This window comes from Triturus cristatus, chromosome 6, assembly GCF_964204655.1.
Source record: "Triturus cristatus chromosome 6, aTriCri1.1, whole genome shotgun sequence".
NCBI lineage: Eukaryota > Metazoa > Chordata > Amphibia > Caudata > Salamandridae > Triturus > Triturus cristatus.
In genome coordinates, this window is record NC_140589.1 from 1479910541 (window position 1) to 1479929518 (window position 18978).

General features: G+C 41.1%; 1 protein-coding gene across 2 annotated transcripts in view; it reads right to left on the reverse strand.

The window, feature by feature from the left end:
• Nucleotides 1-18978, reverse strand: part of PSME4 (proteasome activator subunit 4) — a 1714764-nt gene that overhangs the window by 1508523 nt on the left and 187263 nt on the right. For both annotated transcript variants that reach the window (XM_085612595.1, XM_085612594.1), the window contains one exon: nt 5994-6057. In XM_085612595.1, coding sequence (XP_085468721.1) covers nt 5994-6057 — 64 coding nt within the window. The remainder of the gene's footprint in view (nt 1-5993; nt 6058-18978) is intronic.

An 18978-nucleotide genomic window follows, 5' to 3' on the forward strand; every position in this document is an offset into this window, starting at 1 on the left:
TCTTCTTTGCCCCCTGCTTAAAGAATACCCCCCGTTCCTGGCAGAACTCCTTCAACTGGGCCACTGTATACTCCTCCAGCCTACCCAATTGGAATTCCATCCTGCCAGATGGGACCCCAACACAGGAACTTTACTCAAGAAGGGAACATACACAGGACAATTTCAAAAAAATCCTCCAATTAGAAAACAATCTGGAGAAAACTCCAGTCAAAACAATTCAGTGTAGGTGGTGATGCGCGCAAAATTGCCACTAAGCGGATGCAAGCACTGAATAAGTCATCCCACCGCTGAGCACCAATCTGTTGGACCTATGTCCTGGGGGTAGCTTGGCTCGGGTCAACAGGCTTACACCTCCCTCTGGCTTCTCATGCTTGCATCCTACCCAGCTTGCAATCTGGCGCAGCCTCACCCAAAAAGGACTCTACACTGATTAAATGTAAAGCTTTATTAAAAAGACTTTAACACCTCTCTTCCTTGTTAGGCTCAGATAATCAATTTCCTATTAACATATCAGTACATTTCCAAAAGTCCCCTATATGTCGAGGCACACGAGGTCTTACAGTACACAATAAGCTTTTCAAACAGTGTTTTCAGCAACAAAAGCTTAACCCCCCCTGTCACATCTCAGTCTGGCATTTCTCAGTATGACTTGACCTCTCCCCAGGGTATGTTATTTCCAACTTGGCACCCCACTACTACTTCCCTGGGCCTTTGTACGACACCTGGACCCTCTAGGATGTCTCACAGCAACTTAATTAAATAACAGTTTCTAATGCCTTTCATGGTAGCCATGGTAACAGTCCTGGCAACTAGAGATTAATAACCATTACAACCGTGCATTTCTTACAAAACTACTTAGGCTCTAATCTCCTCGAGGTCTTGGCTTTCAAGAAAATAAAGTTAGCAGGAATATTTATGACGCCCCCTGCAGTCAGCTGTGAACCTCACAGAACTCGCTCTCCCCCTCCCCTCTGTACCAGGCCCAGCTTACGGTCCAGTCTCGATGTCCTCCGCTCCCGGTGTTCTACCGGTATGAGAGCTGCTGTCCCCTCACACCGTGAGCGTCGGGTCTGCTCCTTAGCGAGGAATCCTTCCCCTTTTGTATGGCAAACCTCCGGGAGCTTCTTCAGGTTGTCCCTCACAACTGTGGGACCAGTGCTCCCTCCGCTATGGCTTCGCTACCAGCCAGTCGCGGTAACTTGAGTTGGGGCCCTGGATGTTCCTTGTACTCCCCCCTTAACACCAACACAGGGCGCAGACTTCCTCACTCGTCTTGGCGAAGGGCGGCGCTTCGGGCCCTCCTCACGTGATACGAGGACGGCGGCCTCCAGGCCAGGCCCGCCCCCTCCGCTACGATTTCCTGAAGTAACTCTCGCCGAAGCTTCAACGGAGTCGCTGACTCCCGGCCCCTCACCTCTTCATGCCCCCGGGCTCCGCAAGTCCATTCAGCGGACCACCAGCCACTCGACCATTGCGATGGGGTCCATTTCAGGTAGGGACTCGACCTGGTCAGATTACGGGGTAATGAGGCTTCGGGAAAGTTGGACAATAAGGCCCAGTCCTCCTGTTGCGGCTGCGTCCCACTCCTCACACCCCAGGACAAAAGAAAAGGGGGGGGGGTAGTTAACGGGTGCCGAATCCCACACGGGGGCAGACAGAGGCCAGATAGACTCTTGGGGCTTGGGCACGATCACCTCTTCTATCGGTCAAAGGGGTTTGGCCACAACCAGCCCGTCCTGCAATCCCAGGTAACAATGGATTCGGGGAGTAGGCGGCCCCAGGCGTTGCTTCACTTCCAGGTCCAGTGAATCAGGGGTTCAAACCACCTTGAGACCTTCTCTGGTACGGGGATCTCCAAGTCCCGGCTGCGTTCAGGGATCGGTCAGGTGGTTGAGGGTGGTGTCACTGACGAAGATACCCTGGGAAATCCTGAGATCTGTCCACTCCTTGTCCAGCGCAGCCACCTCCCCACTCACGTGCCTTACTCCTGACTAACCTGCTGCCTCACACTAACCTAAAATGGCTGCCCCCCTGCCACCTCTATTTATCACCTTGGGCCTGACTTGCCAGAGGGGCCCAGAAGGTTCCGGAACCTCTCATGGCAGTCATGGCCCAGGTGCTGAGGTGACAGTTGGAGCCACCATTTTGTGAATCCTACCTTCCCCCATTATCTACCTCAGTGGAGCATCTTGCGCCTCTTCCTCATGTGAGGAGGAAAAGGCGCCCAGAACCTCTACATCAGCACCCCAAAAAGTTTAGTAGACAGGAAAAATGAGAAGGGGAAAAAGGACAAAAATAATAAAATGAGGAGGGAACTGCCAAAGGGCTGACAGGTCTAACAATATGTTTTTGTGATTATAACATAAAGCAACTTACTCAAAGGTGGCATACTTTAAACAGGAAGGACCACTCAACCCAATAAAAGGCATTTTCTGAACCCTGAACACCAACACAGCTTGAAGTTAATGCATCGTTTGTTGGCTAAGACTAAATACTCTAGGAAGATTATACGAGGTGGATATATCAGGAAGCATTTGCCACTTTACCAGTGTTTGCAAAATGTAGATTTCTAATCAGCAGCATATGTAAATAGAGATCAGTAAAATCAGCTTGACAAATAGATCGTATAGCCTGACAAAAATCCTGTAGGTCCTTGGAAAGACAATAATAAGGAATATAGTTAATCCAGTGATACGAAAAAACAGCTATCGCGATCTGTTTAAAAAGTTAGTTATTAGACTGTCATAGTCATTGGTCTAATTTCAGCACTGTTTCAATTAAGGCTGTATTCTTTGTGTGTATCCAATTAATTAAAGTACTTTTTCCATTCAGTTGCCATTGTGTTTACATATTGCTGTATGAAGGCCTTTTCATGCTTTATGCATGTCAAATTTCCTTTATATTAAGGGCCGTATATTTTTTGGGATGATGGATTTAGTACAATAGGTGGCAAATGCCACCTATTGCACTAAGAAGCAGTGCAGCATGGTGAGGTAGTGTTGCTATGATGCTGAACCACGAGGTGTGTCAGTACCCCAAGAATATTGTGTATTATGGTAAGACGGAGTCCCTAAAATGTAGTATAGTGTTCTGGGTTAGTTGTTGAAAGTACTGCAGCACTGTGATTATTGCCCAAATACAGAATGCAGTATGTTGGTTTAGTGTTTAAATAAGGCACGGCAGTGCGACAATTTAATTAATATATAATAATATATATGCTCGATTTGAGCGCAGTCTGCAGTCCAAAGAGGCCAAATGGTGTACTATTAGTCACCTTACATGCAACGGACTCAAACATTTCAACTACCCCAATCCTTGCCCAGCCTCCACTGTCCCCCAATCTCTACCCTACCCCACTCACCATAAAACTAAAATGTCAGCTTACGTCTACTCCATTTCCCCCATTGTTGAATCAATATCTTCCTCAGCCACAGGATGCAAAAGGTAGCGCTTGTGTTCAGTCAAAATGTCCTTCGGAAAGGAGTTTAATGGAATTTTACAGCATATGTAAATTATTAGACATAGCTTGGTGAAGCATTTAAGAATTGGCACAGAACTCACTTAAAAAATAACAAATGTGTTAACTTTCCTATTAGCCAACAATAATGCAATCCCTACAAAATCTCCTTGGTGCTTTTGAAAGACTGCTATGTCAAAACAACTACATCACAAAAGGATCTCTTGGGACATGAATACTCTGAATGTGGAACTCTCGTGCCATGTTCGGAAAGAACCTCCATTGTCCCACATGTTAGATTTCCAAAATATATTAAGATATATTACCTGCAGCTTTTTTCAGCATGTAGGATACAGGATGCAAAAACATGAAATGCAGCTGTTTACATCTCAAATTTGTAGATACTGGCTATTGCTCAACATTGCGTAATGCCTAAATTATGCTGTTTGGCATAGGGATGGGTCTATCAGTTTGATAAAAATCCCTTCACAAGAAGCCACTGGAAGACAACCATCATGCTTGCATCCCACCCTAGCCCACCACTCTGATTTACCTTGCATTGGTAGTGCTTCAATTTAAAAATTAAGAATTTGGATCGGATTTGTGGGATATCCGTCAGAAGGAAGAACTACAGTTTGCCAATTTATACCAATAATCTTTACTACTCACTCTGTACCTGATGCATCCTTCTCAGAATTGTTAAACAGAATTGAAGAATATATCAACATTTAAAATTACACCGTGAATAAGAGATCAAAGGGCCCAAATGTATCAAGGTAGGATTGCAAGCCAGCTTTGCAAGCCAATCTATATATTGCCCTAGGAGGCGCAAATGAATTGCATCCCAAAATTAACATTCAGTACGATTTGCAGAATCCAGTCTTATTAATCATAAAGAGGCAAGATTTCATTTTGCAAATCATACTGAATGTCTGGGATGGAGGCCTGCGTGGGGCGAAGACCTCGATCACTCCATTTACCTTTTCAAATGAACAAGGGCTGCATTTAGGAGAAAAAAATGTCATGCTGAAAGGGGACATCAGAGGGAGCATGTAGTGTTCGCCTAGTGTAAACTAAGCATTAAGGACAACTTAGGCAATTTGAACGGTTTCACCTGATTTGACAGGCTAGTTTTCTACCAATGACATTCTATTGAGCCCTATAAGGAGGAGGGAGGAGGCTTCCATTTCACATTACCCTCCGATTCGAAAAGGTCACAAAGTGTATTTTGAGAGTGAGAAGGGCATTTCTCTGTGCTCGTTCTACATTGTAACTCGTTTTAGCATCGGAAAGTATGCAAATATTGCTAATGGCAAAATTGCTAATTCACACTGACCCAACCTTCTAATTTGCAGAGTCACAAGGTGTACTTTGTGAGTTGGAAAGACATTTACTCCTTTTCGCTCGTTATACATTGTGACTCGGTGTTTTTAGCATCACAAAGCCTGTGGCGTTGCTAACTGCAGGCTTTGCAACTACAAAACACTTTATTGAACACACAAGGCACTCTAGATAGTCTATGCTTGAAATGGCAATGTGCATATGCATTTTGAATTGTTTTAATGACATGAAAAAATGTGCCATAATAATCAAAGGTGAGTCTTAAAGAAGGCTGTGTAATTATCAAATCCTGATAACTGAAGTTCCTATTCTGATGAGGCAGGTTAATTCCAGCTAAAAAGCAACTGAGAAGCAATGTAACTATATGGCTCTAATTCACTTGTTCATTAAACCAACTGATGGCATACTAAAGAAACCTATCTAGATGAATAGAAAATGAAGGCCTTGACACCAAAATTGAGATCAAGCATTACAATGGGATCAACATGGCTATTTGTTACTTACTAGGCAGCTTTTATTTTTTTTTAATATACAGTGGATGTTTGGTTTTCACAGAAATTTCTGTTCCCCATATGGGTAAACACTGAGAATATGTCAACTGTCCCTTTTCGAATTGGTTGTTTCTCTACTGTTCACATCAGCTTGTCCGATATTCTCAAAGGATTGTAAAGGACGGGCTAAAGAATAGAGACAGTTTAATAACATTTTCACTATCCAATTTTCTAAACCAAATAGGACATCTTTGTGGTTTAACAAATGACTAAAAACAGATGGCCTCGCTGTTAAACACTACGGCAGCTATCCAGAATTTCAATGACTGGGACACAACAAATAGGTACTCCTTTGCTCAACTGGACACTGGAACATAGAAAGTGGGGCAACGTAAACACAAGCCTGACTTAACCACTCGGATTTACTGTTTAATGAATTAGGCATATAGCATTCAAATTGCAAAAAATAATGCATGATGTAACATCAAAACCTAATCAGAACCTGAAAAGCAAATGTAAGCTAATATTGGGTTAGCAGAAGCCCCCAAAGTGATTGATGAACAATGAAAACTAGCGTAGAAATTAGCTACCATAATTTGGCATTGATTCACATGGGTGTTCTAAAATAACATTGAACTACTGTATATACCTGTATAACTTTTTTATATATGCAGCTCAGAAAATATCATAAAAACAGCACCTACCGCTTCCCATTGTGGAAGATTTTGAACTGAAAGCCAGAGATCCATTAACTCATCAAACCAAAGTCTGCAGAAGAATAAAATATATTAGAGTGAAGGATAGAACAAATTATTTCCATTTATGGCATTTTACATGGAAAAAAGAAGTTACAGAATGCTGTACACTGGCCTATCGACATATTTACATAGATTCCGTGGGAAAAAACTGATTAAGGTCAATAATCTTTACATTTATCTAGCATCAGCTGATCATCAATAACATTGCACAATACAGAGCTGTGCGGTATGAACAAAGAACAGTCGGATCTGAATGGTGATTAATTTCAAAGTAGAGAAAATAAATATATATGATTTTAAATGCGATCCCCAATAGCAGATGCCATTGTATGTATGTGTGTGTGTATATATATATACATATATATATATATATAATAGAAATAAATAATGTCAGGTCATTTTGTTGGTAAACCGTGATCAAGGTTCGAGTGAGAACCGAAACGCGTTGGTCAGCTGAAAAGAGTCAGACGCGTTTCGCCTGCCCAGCAGGCTTGCTCACCAACAACTCCAATAAAGTTTTTTACCACCATTTAAACTCGTGAATAAGTTCCGTGTCACATGGTAAGCTACAACCATAAACAGTGAAGACATACTCGTAGTTTTTGATTATCACATACGTTAAACTCATTTGCGTTATTTTATAATATGTTTGAAATTCAACTTTATGGCTTATACACACCATGATAGCATAGCGGATAGCACATTTCATTTTTACAACGCTGCTCAATTATTACAATAAATCATTTCTCCAGTGAGAATAATTATTAGCGTGCATGCTAGAATTACATATCTCGATCATACGCAGTAACAGGATATTAAATTTATCGGTGACACAAAATCTTCTCAATAATATTCAAATGTTTCATTTGATGGCCAAGCCAATAATCATTATTAACAGTCGACATCTCTAGTGAGACTAATCACTGCGCTAGTGCCACAAAATTAAAATCGGTCTTTCTTAGATATTCAATGTGTCACAATTATTAAACATTTTTCACAGCAGTACTACCCCAGTGGGTTATCATGTTAATTATCCTATCTTTTCTTCGTATTAGGTTAATATATTAACGCGCCAGTGCGCAAAAAGATCTATCATTACCCTATCGTTTTCCTGGATGTGTGCCATAATATATTGAATTGCCCCATACTAAATTGTCTCCACATTATTCAATGTTCGTGAAAAGTGAAATCCAGAACCAATTAAAACATTTTTACATTTTTACATAGCCGAAGAAAGTAGGATCGTGAGGAAAATTCATAAATACGTATACAAATCTTCTTCCACATTTAGCCCCATAGGGGTTTTTGTGTTAAGCTTAATGATGTAACTAGATTCTAGTCTTCGTAGGGTTTTCTGCCGATCACCCCCTCTAATGTTGATAGGTACAGCATCTATGACAAAATATGTCAAACCACTCACATCTTTGTTATGTATTTGATTGAAATGACGGGCAACCGAATACGATTGGTCCGCATTCTTTATAGCCCGCAGGTGTTGTAACACCCGCTTGTGTACTTGTAGAATTGTGCTGCCTACGTACCTCAGGCCACAAGGGCACTGAAGCACGTAGACCGCAAACTCCGTTTTACAAGAGAACTGTCCCTTGATTTTCTGCTCCCTCTCCGTGAAGCCAGAAACATAACTGGTGGTATTCTTCCCAAAAGTACAGGCCTTGCACTTCGTGCATTTAATGAACCCATCTTTTCTCGTTAACCATGTACTTTTGGTCTTAGATATTCTGTCAGGTGGTAGCATATTGCTTACCAATGCTTGCTTTAACGAACGTGCCCTCCTAAAAGTGATGAGAGGTTTCCTCTGAACACACTTTTTTAAAATTGGATCGTTCCAAATAATATACCAATGTTTTTGTAAAATATGCCGCAGATCCTTATGTTGATTGTTAAACGTGGTAATCATCCTACATTGGGAATACCCTGTCTTCTTACCCTCTTTTTTACTGGGTTTGAAGAGTAGTTCTTCTCTTGATTGTTTTGTGGCTCTATACACAGATGATGCAATGCATTCCTCTGAGTATCCTCTAGCAGAAAATCTGTTTTTAAGACATTCAATTTCCGCCTCCAGATCCTCTTTGATGCTGCAATTCCTCATGGCTCGAAGACATTCTCCATAGGGAATGCTTCTTACCAAATTCGCTGGGTGAAAACTTGTGGCATGCAACAACGTATTGCCATCAGTGGGTTTACGAAATAATTTCGTGTGTAGTTTACCTTGGTGTATGTAGACAGTCAGATCTAAGAAGTTCACCTCTACACTGCTTATAACACTAGTGAATTTTAGATTCAATTGGTTAGATTGTAAACTCTTTACAAAATTTTGGGCACTGATAACATCCCCCTTCCATATGACAAATAGATCGTCGATGTAACGACTCCACTGAATAACGTTGTTCTGCCATTCTTGAACAAACTGCGATTGGACCACCTGCTCCTCCCACCAGCCCATATGCAAATTAGCATAGCTGGGGGCGGAGCAGGTGCCCATCGCTGTACCGCACTTTTGATGATAAAGATCTTCACCAAAAAGAAAGAAATTATTTTGCAAACATGTGGTGGTCATGGATAGTAGCATTTCTGTGTGGTGCCAAAATTTTGCAGATCTCTCTCCTAGGAAATATCTGACTGCATTCAACCCATCTTTGTGACGTATGCTAGTATATAAAGTCGTCACATCTATTGTCATTAGTAAAAAATCAGGTTCCCATGGTACATCATATATTTTGCGCAAGAAATCTCCCGTATCTTGGATATAAGAAGGGAGCCTAGTGACTAATGGATTTAGAAAAGAATCAACAAATTTAGATGTATGTTCAAAAGCACTGTTGATGGCTGAAATGATAGGTCGACCTGGGGGGTTTATCAAATCCTTGTGTACCTTGGGTATTAAATAAAATACTGGTGTAGTGGGATTAGATATTTTTAGATAAACATGTTCATCCTTATTAATCAAACCTTGTTTGTGCCATTCAAGTAACTGAGTATTATAAATATCAAAACTGTCCTGCATTAAAGCGTTTTGAGTTTTAACATAATTGCTTTTATTACTCAATTGTTTGTTGGCCTCCATCAGATATTTTTCTCTTCCCCATAGCACCACATTCCCGCCTTTGTCCGCATTGCGGACAATACATTCCTTATCATTGGCAAGTTTTGCGACTAGTGCATGATATTCTCTCGTTTGTTTAGTGGAAGGTTGTCTCTTGGAATTGATCCGAGTATACAGTTCTTTCACTTCATTCACCACTAATTCGTTGAAAATGTCTACCGAGTCCCTTGCTGTCATGGGCATAAACTTCGATGGTAATTTGAAGTCAGTTGTTTCACTTTTTCCAATGTCCAGTTGTTCTTCTCGGGCCAACTCTATAGCTTTGTTCGATGTATTGGGTGGCTCATTCAAGGTCATTTCATTATTCAATGCAACATTCTCGGTTTGTAGTTCGCGCATTTCAACCATGAGGTTGATATCGCTTACTACCAAGCCACCTTCATTACAGGGATTCTGGATGTCGGCTGATTTGGCTGATTTGATTGGGGCCAACGCAAAGAATTTTTTCAATTTTAACGACCTAGCAAACTTGAATAGGTCCACTCTGGTAGCTGTATAGTCCATATTCATTTTTGGACAAAACGAAAGGCCTAACTTCAATATTTTACTTTCCTCTTCTGTTAGTTCGGTAGAAGTGAGATTGATTATCGTTGTGTTACTCTCATCATTCATTTGTTGTTGGTCATCCTTGATTTCTCGTTTCTTGGCACATAGTTTTGCGCCTTTGCGCCTCTTCCTCCTCTTCCTCTTCCTCTTGGTGGTTTGAGGTCTGTTTGAGGTCTTGGTCTCAGATTGAAACGTCTCTCCTCCCTTAAAAAATCAAACTCGTCAATCACTGAGGGGACTGATGTTATTCTGTCATTGGATGTTGCCTCTTCCAGGTCTGTATCCAGCTCTGAACTCGGTATGCTGCTCACATCTGATTGCTGTACTGGCTGTCGCGGGCCACTTGCATTCATTCTTTGCCGTCTCATATTATCGAATTTCCTGGCAAAAGTATAGATTTGACCTTTGTCATAATCGATTTTATCTCGAAGGAACTTCTGAGCTTTCCTTTCTTTGATAGTCACTTCCAACTTGTTTAAACGCTCCTTCATTTCTTTCATGAATTGCGCAATTGGTCCTTGGTCCGCTTCTTTGCTAAGCATATCCATAATTTGTCCTATCTCTTCCATAATTTTAGTCCGATCTATTTCTGCGTATTTAATCAGGATTGTTAGCATTCGACTTGATGACTCCTGATTGTTATCCGCCCATTCCCTAAGCATGTTAGGATTAGGATCCTCATACGTGGGGGCGACTAATATTCTGAGACCACATGGGATTCTTTTAACTTCCAAGTATCTGTTCAACGATTTTGCCTCCCACCATTTAGAGAGTTCTGTTCGTTTTAATTTCTCCAGTCTTTTCAGACGAGCCTGCACATCGGTAGTTTTCATACATAAATTCTCTGTCACAGTTCTTTTGCTGCCACCCGCAACATTGTCATTAAACACAGCAAGTGCTGCCTCGTCTCGATCCTTCAATTCGGCAGCTGACATATTCGCATACAATCCTGCTGCTACAAAGTTTTTGCACTTCAAACGAACCGCCAGGTATCGGACCTCTATAATAGTGACCAGACACAGCAATAGCACTGGCTTTCCTTGCTCCCCAACACCGTGTTCAATAAGCGCTTACCTTCGTCCCATGCGTTGCCTCTTCGAGCCCTCCGACTCGCCGACGCACACACTCAGAGATTCCGGCAGCTTCCTTATTTACGATCCCAGGTCACGGATGCCGCTTTCCTGTATCCGCGGTGGGGGGGGGCGGTGGTATCCAAACTGGGTTCAAACTTGCTTCTGCAGCCCACCACCTCCTAAACGCAAGGCGCGTCGGCGTTAATGGACCTCCGAAGCCCGGTCCAGTAATATAATACGAACTCCAAAGAAATGGAATGTCGACGCCGTGTCGTTTGGAAAATAATTTTATGTCAGCTGAAAAGAGTCAGACGCGTTTCGCCTGCCCAGCAGGCTTGCTCACCAACAACTCCAATAAAGTTTTTTACCACCATTTAAACTCGTGAATAAGTTCCGTGTCACATGGTAAACTACAACCATAAACAGTGAAGACATACTCGTAGTTTTTGATTATCACATACGTTAAACTCATTTGCGTTATTTTATAATATGTTTGAAATTCAACTTTATGGCTTATACACACCATGATAGCATAGCGGATAGCACATTTCATTTTTACAACGCTGCTCAATTATTACAATAAATCATTTGATTTCGTAAACCCACTGATGGCAATACGTTGTTGCATGCCACAAGTTTTCACCCAGCGAATTTGGTAAGAGGCATTCCCTATGGAGAATGTCTTCGAGCCATGAGGAATTGCAGCATCAAAGAGGATCTGGAGGCGGAAATTGAATGTCTTAAAAGATTTTCTGCTGGAGGATACTCAGAGGAATGCATTGCATCATCTGTGTATAGAGCCACAAAACAATCAAGAGAAGAACTACTCTTCAAACCCAGTAAAAAAGAGAGTAAGAAGACAGGGTATTCCCAATGTAGGATGATTATCACGTTTAACAATCAACATAAGGATCTGCGCCATATTTTACAAAAACATTGGCATATTATTTGGAACGATCCAATTTTAAAAAAGTGTGTTCAGAGGAAACCTCTCATCACTTTTAGGAGGGCACGTTCGTTAAAGCAAGCATTGGTAAGCAATATGCTACCACCTGACAGAATATCTAAGACCAAAAGTACATGGTTAACCAGAAAAGATGGGTTCATTAAATGCACGAAGTGCAAGGCCTGTACTTTTGGGAAGAATACCACCAGTTATGTTTCTGGCTTCACGGAGAGGGAGCAGAAAATCAAGGGACAGTTCTCTTGTAAAACGGAGTTTGCGGTCTACGTGCTTCAGTGCCCTTGTGGCCTGAGGTACGTAGGCAGCACAATTCTACAAGTACACAAGCGGGTGTTACAACACCTGTGGGCTATAAAGAATGCGGACCAATCGTATTCGGTTGCCCGTCATTTCAATCAGATACATAACAAAGATGTGAGTGGTTTGACATATTTTGTCATAGATGCTGTACCTATCAACATTAGAGGGGGTGATCGGCAGAAAACCCTACGAAGACTAGAATCTAGTTACATCATTAAGCTTAACACAAAAACCCCTATGGGGCTAAATGTGGAAGAAGATTTGTATACGTATTTATGAATTTTCCTCACGATCCTACTTTCTTCTGCTATGTAAAAATGTAAAAATGTTTTAATTGGTTCTGGATTTCACTTTTCACGAACATTGAATAATGTGGAGACAATTTAGTATGGGGCAATTCAATATATTATGGCACACATCCAGGAAAACAATAGGGTAATGATAGATCTTTTTGCGCACTGGCGCGTTAATATATTAACCTAATACGAAGAAAAGATAGGATAATTAACATGATAACCCACTGGGGTAGTACTGCTGTGAAAAATGTTTAATAATTGTGACACATTGAATATATAAGAAAGACCGATTTTAATTTTGTGGCACTAGCGCAGTGATTAGTCTCACTAGAGATGTCGACTGTTAATAATGATTATTGGCTTGGCCATCAAATTAAACATTTGAATATTATTGAGAAGATTTTGTGTCACCGATAAATTTAATATCCTGTTACTGCGTATGATCGAGATATGTCATTCTAGCATGCACGCTAATAATTATTCTCACTGGAGAAATGATTTATTGTAATAATCGAGCAGCGTTGTAAAAATGAAATGTGCTATCCGCTATGCTATTATGGTGTGTATAAGCCATAAAGTTGAATTTCAAACATATTATAAAATAACGCAAATGAGTTTAACGTATGTGATAATCAAAAACTACGAGTATGTCTTCACTGTTTATGGTTGTAGTTTACCATGTGACACGGAACTTATTCACGAGTTTAAATGGTGGTAAAAAACTTTATTGGAGTTGTTGGTGAACAAGCCTGCTGGGCAGGCGAAACGCGTCTGACTCTTTTCAGCTGACATAAAATTATTTTCCAAACGACACGGCGTCGACATTCCATTTCTTTGGAGTTCGTATTATATTACTGGACCGGGCTTCGGAGGTCCATTAACGCCGACGCGCCTTGCGTTTAGGAGGTGGTGGGCTGCAGAAGCAAGTTTGAACCCAATAGATATATATATATATATAGATATATTCATATTCACTGAAAAAACCATAGGTTTCACACATGTTATAGTTAGCTGGACATTTCACTCGTACAAAACCATTAAAATTCCTCCGTTATAGTTAGTTCAGCTAACTATAACTTGCGCGACCGCAATCCACTGCTGATGACGTCACATATTACATCACTCATGACATGGTCAGTGACATCACTCATGACATCACTGATGACATCTCAAATGACATCACTGAAGACATCACGGATGACATCATCCAGTGAATATGTGTCTTTCTGAAAAATAAATATTCTTTATATATGTATATCTAAAGGTTAATGGAAGAATAAATGGGTAAATAAGTGTCTAAATGGATGTTTTTTTTTGTAAAATTAATTGTATAACTGACTTATTAACAGTATCTTAGTGAATACAGTGATATAATATGTGACGTCATCAGCAGTGGATTGCGGTCGCGCAAGTTATAGTTAGCTGAACTAACTATAACGGGGGAATTTCAATGGTTTTGTACGAGTGAAATGTCCAGCTAACTATAACATGTGTGAAACCTATGGTTTTTTCAGTGAATTTGCAAGGTTTTTTAAATGCTAATTCCTAACTATAACGTGTGTGAAACCTATGGTTTTTTCAGTGAATTTGCAAGGTTTTTTAAATGCTAATTCCTAACTATAACGTGTGTGAAACCTATGGTTTTTTAAGTGAATTTGCAAGGTTTTTTAAATGCTAATTTCTAACTATAACGTGTGTGAAACCTATGGTTTTTTCAGTGAATTTGCAAGGTTTTTTAAATGCTAATTCCTAACTATAACGTGTGTGAAACCTATGGTTTTTTAAGTGAATTTGCAAGGTTTTTTAAATGCTAATTTCTAACTATAACGTGTGTGAAACCTATGGCTTTTTTAGTGAATTTGTAAGGTTTTTTAAATGCTAATTTATGTATGTATTATTATATTTTTTATATATTTATTTTACAATAAACTACCTATGTATATAGTTAAAGATTGACTGTATCCTTTAATATGGAATGGCTCAGCTCTTTTATTTTGAATTTGGATAAAGTTGAACAGCATAGTTAATATCTTCTATAAACTTATAAACAGTTTTAAATGTTTTTTTTTTTAAGGGTTTTTCACGGTGCGCGCACCGTACGCGCACCCCGCGATTTTTTGAAAAAAAAGAAAACGTTTTATTCACCCTTCGGGGTCCTTCAGGGACCCCCTGACAAAGGCTAGGGGGTCAGGAACTCTCTACCCTGCCCCCTTTTCACGTTCTCCACCTTTCTTTTTCTCTGTCACACACAAAATGGCGTCCGACACTACCAGATTTCGACCGATTGGAATGTTGACTGACATCTAACCACCGATCAGAATTACGCTCGCGGACATTTGGTGCGCGCATATAGATATTTATGTACTTTTAACTGCAATTTTCTCAGGAACTACTGAACAGATTGACACCATATATGCAAAAGACACATGCCTGACCTGAGGACTACCTCTTTGCCAAATTTCATGTAATTCTGTTCAGCCGTTCGGGCTGTACCTTCGACTAAAGGTCCTATGGGAAAATGCATGGGGAAAACGCGTTTAGGGACCCCCCTTTTTTTTATCAGCCCCCGCTTGACGAATCACCCCGAGACTTTCAGGGTAGGAGCTGAGCGGGGCGCCTCATTAGTTTTGAAAATTTCACGAAGATAAGTCAACCGGCACCAAAGTTATTCAAAATAGAATTTTCAGATTTCCTATGGGAACTCGGTCCTAACTATAACTATCTACTGGCGACCGCCAGTAGATAATATATATATATATATATATATATATATATATACACACACACACACACACACACAGTAAGTCTATAGCACGAACCTAGCCAAAAGGCGGCAGTGGTGTGCTGTATATGGTCGAAGGCAAGCAAATAATAGGACAGGAAGCGGAGTTGTGGACGGTTAATGCATTGTGGTATAGTGTTCTTTAAAGAAGGGAGTAATCAACTCTTTCCTATATTGGAGCCGCATTGGGGCAGTCCTGATGGATACAGGGATGCTGTTCCAGATCCAGTGTGCAGAGATGGAAAAGCTGCATTGTTTTGTGTTTTTTTGTTTTACACTTCTTAGTCTGCAGTCTGAGGGTGCCCTGGATGTGGATGTGCCGAGAACCACCAGGGATGGTGAGCTTGTCTGCAAGATAAGTGGGTCTGCAAGTTGTGACTGTATTGTAAATGATGCTGCTGGCTTTGAAGATGTTGTGGCCTGGGAAGGGGGGCCAATGGAGTTCTATCAGGGAGGGGGTGATGTGATCATACCTCTTAAGACCCTAGATGAGACATGCAGCTGCATGTAGGATGCCCCTAAGAGGTGTTAGTGTGGAGTCCGGGAGACCATGGAGTAGGCCATAATCCAGATAAAGAGTATGAGGGTTTAAACAGCAGATTTGAAGTCACTTTCTGGAAGACACCGTTTAACTTTATTTATAAGAGAGCTGTGTGTGGCCAAGCAGAGGTCTTCAAGGACCATCTCAGACCTACTGAAAACTAAAGGCATCATATATCAGTGGAGTACATTTCAGATCAACTCTACATGGAATAGTATACAACACACTCTGGCCTTGCTGGAGGAAGCAGGCACCCTATTAGGACTAGAGGATTAAAGCCAATCTCAATCTTTGACAAAGCAGATATGAGAACGACAAGGAAGGCATGGAGAATAGCAGCCACCAAGCAAAGGAAATCTAGATAAGTGATGCCCTACCATAGAGCCCTTGACATCTGGAGTACTAGGAAGGGGCAAAATTGTGGGAAACAAAAGGGCCTTTACACCCAGGTCTACTCCTCAGGCCATGAAATTCTTGGAACTGCAAAACGGTCAACAACCAAAAAACACCCATGCGCACCTTCTCTCTATCACTTAGGTAGAAAATTAGCAAGTTATGTTGACATCACTTTCTACTTTAGTAGGTGTAAGGGAGTTAAGGTTAACACCACTAGCAAAACTGCACAACATAGTTTAATCTTGTTCCCAATGGTATACTTCATCCCTGTGTTAGACAAAATCCCGCCCTTGATGGATAGAAACCTGCCTAGGTTCTTCCACGCATAATAACTAGCACCCAGGCATGCCAAGAAAGCATGCGGAGCCATACTTGTTTGAATAAAATATAATTATGTAAAGCCAGCGGTCAAAGCTGACAAAAGAGGTAGGTGGCTGATTTGGTGTGTGACTCGGAGGCCAAACCGATTACAATAGAGACTACCTTTGCCCCAAAAGTAGGGCAAGAGAAATTCCTCATCCCAACAATACAAGGGATATTTCAGATCTCACAAAAACCATGTTGCATCTGCGGGAGACTTTAATTGTGTGATGCATCCAACAGAAGATAAATCAAAGTAGGCGGGACACCAGTTGTATTAACCACAAGTAAAACACTGCTCAATTATTTGGGCTTATTTGACTCCTGGTGGCATTGACACCCGTTCGCGACAGATAATTCACACTTCTCAGCATCCCACCATACCTGTGCATACATCGACCATATCGCGATATACCAAAAACTAGTGTAGATATTTTCAGAGATGTAGCAGACACCCCAAACCTTATCTGACAATGGTCCAATACAGCTATTCATCAAATACCTACGAAAGATAACAAGAACACTTGGCATCTGAATGACACCCTCCTAAAAGATCCAGCTGTTATTCATGAAATCAACTAAACCAAACAGGAGAATACGACCATAGTTAAATACAGCTAATTATCAAATGGCCTAGGAAAGATAAAGAGCGCTTGGTATCTGAATGACTCCTTCCTAAAAGATCCCCCCATGAAATTCATAACAAAACAGAAGTATCTCACTGTTAACACCAGAAAGCTAAGCCTGGGAATGATATGGGTAATAACCCTGGAAAGCTTAGGCTGGGAGTGGTAAGGTTTGCCCTTCTATTCAGGAGGGAAACCACCTCCAACTTAGGAGGGAACCCAAACTCAAACATCTTTGTGAGGAGTTGGTAATCATGGAAAAAAAATCTCACCTCATGCGTAGAGATTGGGAGAGAGCTCATGTCAGGGGGGCCAACTGTGTTCCCTAGATGACGATAATGCTAGCCTTATCTTGCCTAAAATACAAGCATGTTTTCACGAAGGAGGAAACAAAGTGGGAACCCTGCTAGGAAACAAGTTCCAAGCAGATTGAGCATGGCAGTACATTGGGGAAAATAAGACTGCAAAGGGAGAGGTTTAAACAAGCGATGAGAGCAAACCGAGGGATTTTCATGCATATTACCTGATGCTCTAAATGGCCCCCCCAACAGAACCAGCAGCAAAACACTCAAAATAAAGCAAGTAGATGAACCTATAACGGTCACCAGAGCACAAGCTGAAGGAAAGAGGTTGAAGGTGGGTAAATCTCCTACCCCAGATGGCTGCACACCAGCATTTCACAAGCATTTTTTCAATTTTATTAGCCTAAATCCTTATGGATGTCTTTACTAGCCTGGATAAGGCCTGGGAACTCTCTCACCGGATGGTCGAGGCAATGATCACTTTGGCAGCAAATTCAGGAAGGGATTCCTCTTTGTGCTTTTCATATTGCCCAATCTCCCTGTTGAACGCAGACACTAAAGGTAATAGCAAACCTCATGGAAGAGCACACTGCTCTTGATGCACACCAACTAGACAGGCTTTATCACAACAAGATCAACTAGTGGAGATGCAAAAAAACATTTCTCCATCTATTAGACTGGGCACAAAAATATCTTAAGGAAGTGCTGTGATGCTTAACAGATCAGAATCTAACAACCTGCTCCTTGGAAGAGTTTTATTTAGTTGCAGTTTTATATAGTGCAAACTAGACCCAAAGGTATTGGAGCTCCTTACATGATCACCCGCTACATTACACAAGGACACATTAATGTTTAGTAGGCACGGGCAGATTAAGTGATCTGCCGAGAATTACAGAATGTTGAGGCGACGCTGAGATTAAAAACGGTTCCGTAGCTCCAAAGTTGGCAGCTCTGGCCGTTATACCATGCCTCTGGTTACCAACCCTCCCGTCCCCAGCCCCGAATTGGCGACATTGGGAGAGAGATAAATTCTGACAATCACCAGAGTAACTCTAAAGTACGACTTAACACCAGTGTCTGATAGGCCTCACATTCAGAACTGGAATATACAAGGCTTGTTCAGGCTTCGCAATCTTTATCACGATGGGAAAATTCACTCTTTTTAAGATATCAACACATACAACATTTCTGAGAAGGGAGACATCAAAGGGGTGCCAAAAGACCCCTCAGATTTTGAGAAATCCTTGTGAACTCTAACAACTACAAGACATTTGGTCTCCAAAACATGCACAATACTCAATGCACAGCCTCACCAGCCATGTTTAACACAACAAAAGATAATGGGGGGGGAAAAACCTCAATATCACTAGAGGGAAGAAATGTACTCACAGGTGAAAAACTTTACACCACAGACAGCGGGGCAAGAAACCCTTAACAAGATCTTGTATAGGATGGCAGTATAACTCCAACCAGCTAAACAAAAGTGGCAAGGTTAGACCTATGACTTGCAGGAGGCAGTGTAGGGAACCTGAAAATATTCTACTCATACTATGGATATTCCCTAGGACAAATGAGTTTTGGGGTAATAAACTAATTTATGTATACCAAACTGAAGGAAGAG